Here is a 15,485-nt window from a genome sequence, read left to right as displayed (position 1 = left end):
CACACTAGAAGTACACCATCCCTACTCCATACACATACTCTTTTAGTCCACCAGTACACCATTCCCTACTCCATACACATACTCTTTTAGGTCCACCAGTACACCACTCCCTACTCCTACCATAATAGCAGTACACATAACTCTTTGTAGTCCACCAGTCACACCATCCCTACTCCATACACATACTCTTTAGTCCACCAGTACACCATCCCTACTCCATACACATACTCTTTTAGTCCACCAGTACACCATCCCTACTCCCATAACAATACTCTTTAGTCACCATAGTCCACCATCCCTACTCCATACACATACTCTTTAGTCCACCAGTACACCATCCCTACTCATACACATACTCTTTGGTCCACCAGTACACCATCCCTACTCCATACACATACTCTTTGGTCCACCAGTACACCATCCCTACTCCATACACATACTCTTTAGGTCACCAGTACACCATCCCTACTCCATACACATACTCTTTAGTCCACCAGTACACCATCCCTACTCCATACACATACTCTTTGGTCCACCAGTACACCCATCCCTACTCCATACAACATACTCTTTGGTCCATCCATTACACCATCCCTACTCCATACACATACTTCTTTGGTCCACCAGTACACCATCCCTACTCCATACACATACTCTTTGGTCCACCAGTACACCATCCCTACTCCATACACATACTCTTTAGTCCCACCAGTACACCATCCCTACTCCATACACATACTCTTTTAGTCCACCAGTACACCATCCCTACTCCATACACATACTCTTTTTAGTCCACCAGTACACCATCCCTACTCCATACACATACTCTTTTTAGTCCACCAGTACACCATCCCTACTCCATACACATACTCTTTTAGTCCACCAGTACACCATCCCTACTCCATACACATACTCTTTAGTCCACCAGTACACATCCCTACTCCATACACATACTCTTTAGTCCACCAGTACACCATCCCTACTCCATACACATACTCTTTAGTCCACCAGTACACCATCCCTACTCCATACACATACTCTTTTAGTCCACCAGTACACCATCCCTACTCCATACACATACTCTTTAGTCCACCAGTACACCATCCCTACTCCATACACATACTCTTTAGTCCACCAGTACACCATCCCTACTCCATACACATACTCTTTAGTCCACCAGTACACCATCCCTACTCCATACACATACTCTTTAGTCCACCAGTACACCATCCCTACTCCATACACATACTCTTTAGTCCACCAGTACACCATCCCTACTCCATACACATACTCTTTAGTCCACCAGTACACCATCCCTACTCCATACACATACTCTTTAGTCCACCAGTACACCATCCCTACTCCATACACATACTCTTTAGTCCACCAGTACACCATCCCTACTCCATACACATACTCTTTAGTCCACCAGTACACCATCCCTACTCCATACACATACTCTTTAGTCCACCAGTACACCATCCCTACTCCATACACATACTCTTTAGTCCACCAGTACACCATCCCTACTCCATACACATACTCTTTAGTCCACCAGTACACCATCCCTACTCCATACACATACTCTTTAGTCCACCAGTACACCATCCCTACTCCATACACATACTCTTTAGTCCACCAGTACACCATCCCTACTCCATACACATACTCTTTAGTCCACCAGTACACCATCCCTACTCCATACACATACTCTTTAGTCCACCAGTACACCATCCCTACTCCATACACATACTCTTTAGTCCACCAGTACACCATCCCTACTCCATACACATACTCTTTAGTCCACCAGTACACCATCCCTACTCCATACACATACTCTTTAGTCCACCAGTACACCAGTCCCTACTCCATACACATACTCTTTAGTCCACCAGTACACCGTCCCTACTCCATACACATACTCTTTTAGTCCACCAGTACACCGTCCCTACTCCATACACATACTCTTTGGTCCACCAGTACACCGTCCCTACTCCATACACATACTCTTTGGTCCACCAGTACACCGTCCCTACTCCATACACATACTCTTTTTAGTCCACCAGTACACCGTCCCTACTCCATACACATACTCTTTTAGTCCACCAGTACACCATCCCTACTCCATACACATACTCTTTTTAGTCCACCAGTACACCATCCCTACTCCATACACATACTCTTTTTAGTCCACCAGTACACCATCCCTACTCCATACACATACTCTTTTTAGTCCACCAGTACACCATCCCTACTCCATACACATACTCTTTGGTCCACCAGTACACCATCCCTACTCCATACACATACTCTTTGGTCCACCAGTACACCATCCCTACTCCATACACATACTCTTTAGTCCACCAGTACACCATCCCTACTCCATACACATACTCTTTGGTCCACCAGTACACCATCCCTACTCCATACACATACTCTTTAGTCCACCAGTACACCATCCCTACTCCATACACATACTCTTTAGTCCACCAGTACACCATCCCTACTCCATACACATACTCTTTAGTCCACCAGTACACCGTCCCTACTCCATACACATACTCTTTGGTCCACCAGTACACCATCCCTACTCCATACACATACTCTTTGGTCCACCAGTACACCATCCCTACTCCATACACATACTCTTTAGTCCACCAGTACACCATCCCTACTCCATACACATACTCTTTAGTCCACCAGTACACCATCCCTACTCCATACACATACTCTTTAGTCCACCAGTACACCATCCCTACTCCATACACATACTCTTTAGTCCACTAGTACACCATCCCTACTCCATACACATACTTTTTAGTCCACCAGTACACCATCCCTTCTCCATACACATACTCTTTGGTCCACCAGTACACCATCCCTACTCCATACACATACTCTTTGGTCCACCAGTACACCATCCCTACTCCATACACATACTCTTTGGTCCACCAGTACACCATCCCTACTCCATACACATACTCTTTCTTTAGTCCACCAGTACACCATCCCTACTCCATACACATACTCTTTGGTCCACCAGTACACCATCCCTACTCCATACACATACTCTTTCTTTAGTCCACCAGTGCACCATCCCTACTCCATACACATACTCTTTGGTCCACCAGTACACCATCCCTACTCCATACACATACTCTTTAGTCCACCAGTACACCATCCCTACTCCATACACATACTCTTTGGTCCACCAGTACACCATCCCTACTCCATACACATACTCTTTAGTACACCATCCCTACTCCATACACATACTCTTTAGTCCACCAGTACACCGTCCCTACTCCATACACATACTCTTTTTAGTCCACCAGTACACCATCCCTACTCCATACACATACTCTTTTTAGTCCACCAGTACACCATCCCTACTCCATACACATACTCTTTTTAGTCCACCAGTACACCATCCCTACTCCATACACATACTCTTTAGTCCACCAGTACACCATCCCTACTCCATACACATACTCTTTAGTCCACCAGTACACCATCCCTACTCCATACACATACTCTTTCTTTAGTCCACCAGTACACCATCCCTACTCCATACACATACTCTTTGGTCCACCAGTACACCATCCCTACTCCATACACATACTCTTTAGTCCACCAGTACACCATCCCTACTCCATACACATACTCTTTGGTCCACCAGTACACCATCCCTACTCCATACACATACTCTTTGGTCCACCAGTACACCATCCCTACTCCATACACATACTCTTTCTTTAGTCCACCAGTACACCATCCCTACTCCATACACATACTCTTTAGTCCACCAGTACACCATCCCTACTCCATACACATACTCTTTCTTTAGTCCACCAGTACACCATCCCTACTCCATACACATACTCTTTGGTCCACCAGTACACCATCCCTACTCCATACACATACTCTTTAGTCCACCAGTACACCATCCCTACTCCATACACATACTCTTTGGTCCACCAGTACACCATCCCTACTCCATACACATACTCTTTGGTCCACCAGTACACCATCCCTACTCCATACACATACTCTTTAGTACACCATCCCTACTCCATACACATACTCTTTAGTCCACCAGTACACCGTCCCTACTCCATACACATACTCTTTTTAGTCCACCAGTACACCATCCCTACTCCATACACATACTCTTTTTAGTCCACCAGTACACCATCCCTACTCCATACACATACTCTTTTTAGTCCACCAGTACACCATCCCTACTCCATACACATACTCTTTGGTCCACCAGTACACCATCCCTACTCCATACACATACTCTTTGGTCCACCAGTACACCATCCCTACTCCATACACATACTCTTTTTAGTCCACCAGTACACCATCCCTACTCCATACACATACTCTTTTTAGTCCACCAGTACACCATCCCTACTCCATACACATACTCTTTGGTCCACCAGTACACCATCCCTACTCCATACACATACTCTTTGGTCCACCAGTACACCATCCCTACTCCATACACATACTCTTTTTAGTCCACCAGTACACCATCCCTACTCCATACACATACTCTTTAGTCCACCAGTACACCATCCCTGCTCCATACACATACTCTTTGGTCCACCAGTACACCATCCCTACTCCATACACATACTCTTTAGTCCACCAGTACACCATCCCTACTCCATACACATACTCTTTCTTTAGTCCACCAGTACACCATCCCTACTCCATACACATACTCTTTGGTCCACCAGTACACCATCCCTACTCCATACACATACTCTTTGGTCCACCAGTACACCATCCCTACTCCATACACATACTCTTTGGTCCACCAGTACACCATCCCTACTCCATACACATACTCTTTAGTCCACCAGTACACCATCCCTACTCCATACACATACTCTTTTTAGTCCACCAGTACACCATCCCTACTCCATACACATACTCTTTTTAGTCCACCAGTACACCATCCCTACTCCATACACATACTCTTTGGTCCACCAGTACACCATCCCTACTCCATACACATACTCTTTGGTCCACCAGTACACCATCCCTACTCCATACACATACTCTTTAGTCCACCAGTACACCATCCCTACTCTATACACATACTCTTTAGTCCACCAGTACACCATCCCTACTCCATACACATACTCTTTTTAGTCCACCAGTACACCATCCTTACTCCATACACATACTCTTTGGTCCACCAGTACACCATCCCTACTCCATACACATACTCTTTAGTCCACCAGTACACCATCCCTACTCCATACACATACTCTTTAGTCCACCAGTACACCATCCCTACTCCATACACATACTCTTTAGTCCACCAGTACACCATCCCTACTCCATACACATACTCTTTAGTCCACCAGTACACCATCCCTACTCCATACACATACTCTTTCTTTAGTCCACCAGTACACCATCCCTACTCCATACACATACTCTTTGGTCCACCAGTACACCATCCCTACTCCATACACATACTCTTTAGTCCACCAGTACACCATCCCTACTCCATACACATACTCTTTGGTCCACCAGTACACCATCCCTACTCCATACACATACTCTTTGGTCCACCAGTACACCATCCCTACTCCATACACATACTCTTTGGTCCACCAGTACACCATCCCTACTCCATACACATACTCTTTCTTTAGTCCACCAGTACACCATCCCTACTCCATACACATACTCTTTAGTCCACCAGTACACCATCCCTACTCCATACACATACTCTTTCTTTAGTCCACCAGTACACCATCCCTACTCCATACACATACTCTTTGGTCCACCAGTACACCATCCCTACTCCATACACATACTCTTTAGTCCACCAGTACACCATCCCTACTCCATACACATACTCTTTGGTCCACCAGTACACCATCCCTACTCCATACACATACTCTTTGGTCCACCAGTACACCATCCCTACTCCATACACATACTCTTTGGTCCACCAGTACACCGTCCCTACTCCATACACATACTCTTTGGTCCACCAGTACACCATCCCTACTCCATACACATACTCTTTGGTCCACCAGTACACCATCCCTACTCCATACACATACTCTTTGGTCCACCAGTACACCATCCCTACTCCATACACATACTCTTTGGTCCACCAGTACACCATCCCTACTCCATACACATACTCTTTGGTCCACCAGTACACCATCCCTACTCCATACACATACTCTTTGGTCCACCAGTACACCATCCCTACTCCATACACATACTCTTTGGTCCACCAGTACACCATCCCTACTCCATACACATACTCTTTAGTACACCATCCCTACTCCATACACATACTCTTTAGTCCACCAGTACACCGTCCCTACTCCATACACATACTCTTTTTAGTCCACCAGTACACCATCCCTACTCCATACACATACTGTTTTTAGTCCACCAGTACACCATCCCTACTCCATACACATACTCTTTTTAGTCCACCAGTACACCATCCCTACTCCATACACATACTCTTTGGTCCACCAGTACACCATCCCTACTCCATACACATACTCTTTGGTCCACCAGTACACCATCCCTACTCCATACACATACTCTTTAGTCCACCAGTACACCATCCCTACTCCATACACATACTCTTTGGTCCACCAGTACACCATCCCTACTCCATACACATACTCTTTGGTCCACCAGTACACCATCCCTACTCCATACACATACTGTTTTTAGTCCACCAGTACACCATCCCTACTCCATACACATACTCTTTTTAGTCCACCAGTACACCATCCCTACTCCATACACATACTCTTTGGTCCACCAGTACACCATCCCTACTCCATACACATACTCTTTGGTCCACCAGTACACCATCCCTACTCCATACACATACTCTTTAGTCCACCAGTACACCATCCCTACTCCATACACATACTCTTTGGTCCACCAGTACACCATCCCTACTCCATACACATACTCTTTGGTCCACCAGTACACCATCCCTACTCCATACACATACTCTTTAGTCCACCAGTACACCATCCCTACTCCATACACATACTCTTTTTAGTCCACCAGTACACCATCCCTACTCCATACACATACTCTTTTTAGTCCACCAGTACACCATCCCTACTCCATACACATACTCTTTAGTCCACCAGTACACCATCCCTACTCCATACACATACTCTTTAGTCCACCAGTACACCATCCCTACTCCATACACATACTCTTTAGTCCACCAGTACACCATCCCTACTCCATACACATACTCTTTAGTCCACCAGTACACCATCCCTACTCCATACACATACTCTTTAGTCCACCAGTACACCATCCCTACTCCATACACATACTCTTTAGTCCACTAGTACACCATCCCTACTCCATACACATACTCTTTGGTCCACCAGTACACCATCCCTACTCCATACACATACTCTTTAGTCCACCAGTACACCATCCCTACTCCATACACATACTCTTTGGTCCACCAGTACACCATCCCTACTCCATACACATACTCTTTGGTCCACCAGTACACCATCCCTACTCCATACACATACTCTTTAGTCCACCAGTACACCATCCCTACTCCATACACATACTCTTTAGTCCACCAGTACACCATCCCTACTCCATACACATACTCTTTGGTCCACCAGTACACCATCCCTACTCCATACACATACTCTTTAGTCCACCAGTACACCATCCCTACTCCATACACATACTCTTTAGTCCACCAGTACACCATCCCTACTCCATACACATACTCTTTAGTCCACCAGTACACCGTCCCTACTCCATACACATACTCTTTGGTCCACCAGTACACCATCCCTACTCCATACACATACTCTTTAGTCCACCAGTACACCATCCCTACTCCATACACATACTCTTTGGTCCACCAGTACACCATCCCTACTCCATACACATACTCTTTGGTCCACCAGTACACCATCCCTACTCCATACACATACTCTTTAGTCCACCAGTACACCATCCCTACTCCATACACATACTCTTTGGTCCACCAGTACACCATCCCTACTCCATACACATACTCTTTGGTCCACCAGTACACCGTCCCTTCTCCATACACATACTCTTTGGTCCACCAGTACACCATCCCTACTCTCCACCAGTACACCAACATAGTTTGTGCTCCATCACCATCCCTACTCCATACACATACTCTTTAGTCCACCAGTACACTATCCCTACTCCATACACATACTCTTTAGTCCACCAGTACACCATCCCTACTCCATACACATACTCTTTAGTCCACCAGTACACCAGCATAGTTTGTGCTCAGTCACCAACCCTATTCCATCAATATGTTCGTCCAGTACTCTTGGTGATCCATGACCATACTTACGCAGTCCACCAGTACACCAACAATGTTCGTGCACCATAACCATCACTACATGGTCCACACGTACACCAACACCGTGTAGGCTACACATTCCCACCATCCACACATACACCGAAGCATCAGTGCTCTTACAGCATCACTCTGTTCACACGTACGGTTTAACATTATCTATACACCACCACTGTTGATGCCTGTACACAATTCCCACGTCATACTCAATTCACACCCGTACACCCAACTAATCCACACATAACTCATGTCCCCAAACATAATTTCCCTTGTGCCCACACAGTCCAACACTACTTGTATTTCAACACCATAAATACTCCGGGACTATTCCAGTTCTGTTTACATGTGCACCAACACCAGTCCCACCCTGTCTGATCCCAACATTGAGTCATTACATACTATAACCAGTTCTAGCTCATTTACACTTGTTAAGAACCTGTGCTGCATGCTCAGGCAGTCATAAGATTTCAGTTATGATCTGAGGCGGCTCAGTGACAGCAAGAATGTCCTAAGTTAGATTCCCAGGTGGGGCAGTCCAGGTCCTTCCTCTGTGGAGTTTGCATGTTCTCCCCGTGTCTGCGTGGCTTTCCACCAGGAGCTCCGGTTTCCTCCCACAGTCCAAAAACATGCAAGTGAGGTGAATTGGAGATACAAAATTGTCCATGACTGTGTTTGACATTAAACTTGTGAACTAGTGAATCTTGTGTAACCAGTAACTACCGTTTCTGTCATGAATGTATCCAAAGTGTAAAACATGACGTTAAAATCTTAATAAATAAATAAAACACAATTTTGATCCATACTGTTTAATTCCTTTAACTGAATAAAACTTTATTTTAATTAAGTTGTTTGTTCTAAATACATGTTTTGTCAAGTGGAAACATTTGTTCATAAGCATGTTATACATGCATTTTTCTAAAAGCACTTTTGCATCTGCACAACTTTATTTGGGTTATGACCTTTTTCATATTTTGATACTGTACATAATATTTATTTTTCCTTTCTACAGTTCATGTTCACAATGACTTCCTGCTGGCCATTCTCACCCGCTGTCAGATTATTGTATCTACACCAGGTATGACTGAAAATTGTTTTGCCAGTAGCATCAATAGCATTTTCCAAAACATTTCACTGTAAGCAGGTTAATTGGTACCAGGTGTGGCTATCATGATTGGGTATAAAAGTAGGATACTACAAAGGTTTTGGGCTTTGCAAGAAAAGATGGATCATCAATTTAAGTTTAAAAAGAGAATTTCCCGACACATGATATTGCAAATAATTTCGGTGTTTCATCATCTACCGTACAGAATGCTGTCAAAAGATTCATGGAATCCAGAGAAATGTCAGTCGGTGTAGGGCAAGACCAGAAACCACAGTTGAATGTATGTTATCTTTGAACTTTCAGATGCCATTGCATATAGCCACATGGGCTTGGGAGTACTTCGGAGAAATGTTGTCAATAGGCACTCTGCAGTCACATCAAGAAATGCAAACTGAAACTCAGTTATTCAAAGAGAAAATCATACATCAGTTCTATAGAACCTGCTAGTAATGTCCTGGTAGCAGATTCTACAGAACTTTTTCAGATGTGTGTGAATGTATTTTTATTTCTATACTTTTTGTATTTAGGGGAGAGGTGACGATGTTTTTAATTAAATTATTATTATATTATATTTCTATTATATTTTTAGGATTTATCTGGCTTTATCTTGGTCTGTGTCGTGGTGGGTCAGGTCTTCCCGGAATCACTTGACGCAGTGCAGTAACGCACACCAAACAGGACGCTAATTTATCACAGCGCCTCACCCACCCCTAAGACATAGCCAATCGTGTTAGACGCTAGACCAGCAGACAGCACCGCTAGGCATTAGAACTTGTGATTGTAAACTTACTGCTGTGCAAGTAATAATGACTAGCTCCTAAGGGTTTCTGAAGTTCAGCTCTAATGTAAATTATGTTAAACATGCCCTGCTTGCTTTTATTCTAAATTTTTAATTCTTTTTTTTAAGAGGTTGGCCCACTTCAGTGGACGGGTGGATCCGCCGCTAAGCCTGGTAAACCGAAAGGCAAAAAGAAATTTTCCTCTGTGAGACAAAAATTTGATGTAAGTGCTTTTCTGTCTGTTTAAGTTGAAACGAAATGCCCTGAGCTCTGGTTTTATTGTGCATGCTTGTCAGATTTGGCCTTAGTGCAGAAGAGTGCTCTAGGTGGGTAAGTGCAGAGAAGATACAAAGCTGTGCAGTACCGGGAGTGAAGGAAACTAGTCTGTAGCGCTGCTGTTTTCAGTTTATTTTTTATTTTTCTCAGCATCGCTTCATGCCTCAGAACCCGTTAAGTGGAGCTCACCCTTTCAGCCCTCGTGAGCTTGGAGCCGAGGAGGAAGAGATGAAGCTCAGTGCTCACACACTTCTACTGCCCACACGGGGCCAGCTGGAGGCCCGAATGATGGTGGCTGCCTTCGAGATGGGTCTTGACAATGTCAGCGAGGATGCTGTAAGCAGCATGGTCTGTGCTCTAGAGGTGTGTACTTCGTTCAACATGAATCCTCTAAGGGGTAATTCACAGCTTGATGTATTTAGAGCTTTTACACGTATTCTGAGGCTGATCTGTGGGCGCTTAGGTGGCAAAGCGATAAAATTTGCTAGCCCGCTACCACTGAGACTTGGGGTTTGAGTCTCTGCTGTGCTATGGTCGCTATCAGTTACAAATGATATGATTGGCTCTGTCTGAGGGTGGCCAGGCCGAAGGGATTTCATTGCTACTGTAATTGCAGCCTTTGATGACTGGTCTCTAGGTACCTGCACATAGGAAATCAGTGAAGATAGAGATCAGTGAGTGACTCACTGTGTACTGTTCTCTGTGTGAACTCATCTCATGCAGGTGAACAGACATCAGAGGGGGTGTGTGTTAGGTACAGCTTTCCTCAATCAGGTTAGTGGTCTGCAGCAGTTGCAAGGAGATGCAAATGGGTGATTGAATATGACTAGATTGGGAGAAAAGTACCAATAGCACTGAACCCCAAATCTTAACAGTAGTAAGCTGCAGTATTTTATCTCTGCGCCACTCGAGCACCCGACAAAACATTTTAATTTATGTAAGAGTTCTTTAACCCTCATGTCAAAAAAATTGCCCCCTTGACTTTATTAGACCCTTTGCAAGGGGTCTATGTATGTATGTTCTGTCAGGTTCAGGTCAGGAGTGCGTTTGCATTGTAACTGGGATGTAATGTGTTTACATATTGATTCTTTTGTTCATTAAAAATAACCTTTAAAGGTTTTTGGATCGTCTGGGTGTTTCTGCTCAAGTTCTATTTGTCTAAGCTCTTCTTTTATTATAAGACCTTCTGCTATTATACTTATTATTATGTAGAACATAATGGAACTTTGGTCTTTTTGTGTAGGTGCACTTAAAAGACATAATCACTGCTGTGGTGTCCCGGCGAAAGGCCTACCGACTGAGAGACGGACACTTCAAGCATGCCTTTGGCAGTGATGTTGCATTGCGACCCTACCTCAAAAACAGCCTGGCAGCTTATCAGACTCTAACAGAATGGTGAGTTATTTTATACGGTATACACTATACCCCAATATTCATCACCATATTGCTGTGGCTAGTAATTACATTACATTCACAAAATTAGGCTTAGCATAAGAACAGCTTACTTCTAGCAGTCCTTAGTTTTATATCTTTGATGGAGCGTCATGTGTGTTTCTTTGAGAGGCAATCCCATAAATATAATACAACAATGATTCTTTACACACTAAGAATTAGTCAGTGCAGACTTGTAGTTCCACAACTCCAGGGACTTGGCTTTGGTGTGTTTTACTTTTAGGTACTGTGTAAAGATCTTCCCTGCAGCTACTCTAGGTTACTATGGTTCTCAGTAGGTAAATCAACTAGGCTAATGCCTTTCACAACAATGACTGGAGTAAACATGAGTGTATATGGTGTATTTTATATTTACTGGGTTGTTTGTGACACTTTTTCAGGCTAAATTGCACTTCTGCCTTTTACAACCCTAATTACTGTGATATATACAAAGTTATGATCACATATAAAGACAGAATTATAAATGAAATGCTGTTATTCAAATTTATGTAGGTTTTCCATTACATGGAATGAAATCCTGCCAAAGTATTTGTCCAGATATCGACTGGACACAAAACACAGAAGTGCAAAGGCGTGCACAAGATTTTTAGCGCAGTCGAATGAAGAACTCACTCGACTTTGCTTTTTGCCTAAAATGACAATGGAATTATTAAACACGTATGCTGTACTTTGAGTAAGAAAAGTATTGTACTTGTTTTCCTGCAGCCCCCCTTCCAGTGCCTCCCTGCCAGCCGGTCCACCTCCTCAAGTATCTCCAGATGATGCAGAACAGCAAGCTGCTTTCCTGTTGGCCTGTTCTGGATCTACCGCCCCTGCCCCTCTTCCACCTATTAACATGTATGATCTGCTTGAAGCTCTGCAGGTGAGATCTGTACAGCAACAGTCCTTTTTTTTTTTTTTTTTTTATACATACATTTTTTTTATTTAGTTTTTTATTCATATGAATTGGCTGAGCTTGGCGCTCAGTGGCAAAGCCAGTAGAAGGATCATGCATACCTGTTAAAAGTGAGACTGGGGAGACTTGTGCTAGCCCACAACAGCAATGCCTGGGATTCGAGCTCTTGCACACATCCAGTACAGTACAGCAGTAACAAAGAAGCACCAGTAAGTTAAACTTACATGAATATCTTGTTCCATGGATAACAAACCAAAACATGTTGATGCTTTTGTTCCCAGGTGCATCGCAGTGCAATTCCCTCCCACACTGTGTACGCTTTAAACATGGAGCGCATCATTTCACGGCTCTGGCACCCGAGCCACGAGGAGCTGGAGCAGGACAATGTCCACAGACAGCATCTGGCTGCCAAGGAGGGCCTGCTCATCAGCTGAGGGGAATAAATTTATTCCATGCCTGAATACATGTGCTCTTAAGTACAATGGGAGTTTCTGTGAGAAATTAGACTTAATAGCACATTTCAGGGTGAGAAAGTGGAGTGTTATCTGCCTCAAGCAGCTTTGTTAACATGCTCAGTTTGGTCACAGCTTTATTGCAGTTCCAGCATGTATTGATCTAGCTTTCCGAATCTTTTTGTTGAAACTAGCCAGTGGAGGTAAGTGGTTTTAGGATAGTCAGCTTGCCTTGTCCAATCTGTGCCGTCTGTTCTAATAAACCATTTTTGAGCCAGTTAGTTCTTAAAGTCAGTTGCATTTTGCCCCTCTTACACTTGTGCAGTAGCAATTCACTACTTTTCACCTGCACGAGACATGATCACACAGAGATCAGTATCACATACAGAGTCACACACTGATCTCCATCATTCCTCATCTCTGTGCAGGCACTATTGACCAGCCAGCAGAGGTTGCAGTTGCAGCAGTAATGAGGAATTCTTTTAGCATGCCCCCCTCAGACATAGCCAGTGAGAGAGCAAGATCCTATTGGTGGTTGGCTAGAGTGGTGGTTTACTGCTGCGCCACCCAAATGCCCACTTTTTGATGTTTCTGAGTGTAAAATTGAATAACCATGGACTACTTGTGGTTATACATAGCTAGCAGCCATACAAAGCTGTCCTCACTGCTTCTCAGGTTCTCAGTAGTGTTGTGGGCTCAGATATGACCTTGTAATGAGAACTAAATAATTGCACGTCCTTTAAGTGGATCATAGCACAATGTGGGAATCCTAGTTAAAACCCGTATTGTCTTCATCATGAACATCACACACACAGCTGCCTTTTACACTATGTGGCCTATAGAATGTGGACACCTGGCCATGAGCTTGTTGGACTGTATTTCAAAACCATGGATATTAATTAAAGAGTTGGAGTAGTCGCATGAGTCTTAGTGTGGCTCTCCGTACGTAATACAGATCTGTGTGGGAGCCCAGCACTGGCAGGTGATGAGAAGAAGCTTCAGATTTCACACATCAGGAGTAAGTGATAATCCGGCTCTACTTCATCACAAAGGGGGTTGTGCAGGTGGCAGCAGGCTTACAAGTAGGAATTGGAAATGACTAGTTTGGGAGATGAAATGGGGCAGATGCATTAAAAATAAATTTTGTGAGATCAGGCACCGATTTTGGATCAGAAGGTCTGTTTCAAGATCTAAGTTATACTTTATCCCAAAAGTGTTCACTAGGGTTGAGGTACAGGCTCTGTGTAGGCTACTTGAATTCCTCTACACCAAATGTATCAAACTAAGTCATTACTGTAAGTCAAAACCTTGTTGCACATTCATTTCTGACAGAAAGGGGCTTTCCTATAACTGTTGCCACAAGGTTGGAAGCATGTCATTGATTGTATACACCTCTTAGCAATGAGTGTCCACGACGTACTTCTAACAAGAGGACATGTTTGTTTTTATTGTTTACAAACTCATGTGACAAATTTTTCTGTTCATAACCAAACCATGTGTAATTAGTAGTATTTTACAATACCATTGTAAGTGTGCCAGTTTGACATACTGTACTGTTTACTATGCTAGTGTGCTATTAAGGACATTTTCAGTAAATGTTACTGTCAGCTCTGCGTTCATAAGCTGTAAACTGGGCCCATACACAGTCAAATTTCCTCCCAAATTAAGCACATTTAATTTTTCTCCAGGTGTTTATTGTAGTTCACTTAAGTTGACTCCTTGATATTAAGACTTTATTTGTAAGCTCTAAAATGTCCAGCAGGATTCTGGTCTGCATAGCGTGTTGGCACTTGTGAATATATATCTTTTTTTTTTTCATTGCAAAGTTTTAATACGGCTCAGTGTCTTGTAAATAATTGTACATTATTAATAAGGAACAAAGTCCAGGCTGAATCCATTCCAACCTTGTGGTTGTGGTAAAGGTGCAGGCGAGCTTAAATGTCTTTCCAGTTTCTATTATGTTTAATCTATTGCAGGTTCCTCTACTTGCACAAACTTTAACTTTTGTAAGATGTGTTCAGAACAACTGACTATACTGGAATATAAACTATGTACAAACCTATGTACATTAAAAAAAAAAACTTGTAAAACATTTTGTATAATGCAATAAAATCAAGAATCTGTGAGTTGTTAA

General features: G+C 43.4%; 1 protein-coding gene across 1 annotated transcript in view; it reads left to right on the top strand.

Moving 5' to 3' along the window:
- The window catches only part of tada1 (transcriptional adaptor 1), a 24,348-nt gene extending 8,863 nt beyond the window's left edge, over positions 1-15,485 (top strand). Inside the window, exons 3-8 of the mRNA XM_062994393.1 lie at positions 9,405-9,470; positions 10,405-10,499; positions 10,703-10,915; positions 11,796-11,947; positions 12,710-12,866; positions 13,181-15,485. Of these exons, the coding sequence (XP_062850463.1) occupies positions 9,405-9,470; positions 10,405-10,499; positions 10,703-10,915; positions 11,796-11,947; positions 12,710-12,866; positions 13,181-13,333 (836 nt within the window). The 3' untranslated portion in view covers positions 13,334-15,485. The remainder of the gene's footprint in view (positions 1-9,404; positions 9,471-10,404; positions 10,500-10,702; positions 10,916-11,795; positions 11,948-12,709; positions 12,867-13,180) is intronic.

The sequence above is a fragment of the Trichomycterus rosablanca genome, chromosome 4 (assembly GCF_030014385.1).
Source record: "Trichomycterus rosablanca isolate fTriRos1 chromosome 4, fTriRos1.hap1, whole genome shotgun sequence".
Classification (NCBI taxonomy): Eukaryota; Metazoa; Chordata; class Actinopteri; order Siluriformes; family Trichomycteridae; genus Trichomycterus; species Trichomycterus rosablanca.
This window is presented reverse-complemented; position numbering and strand designations above follow the sequence as displayed.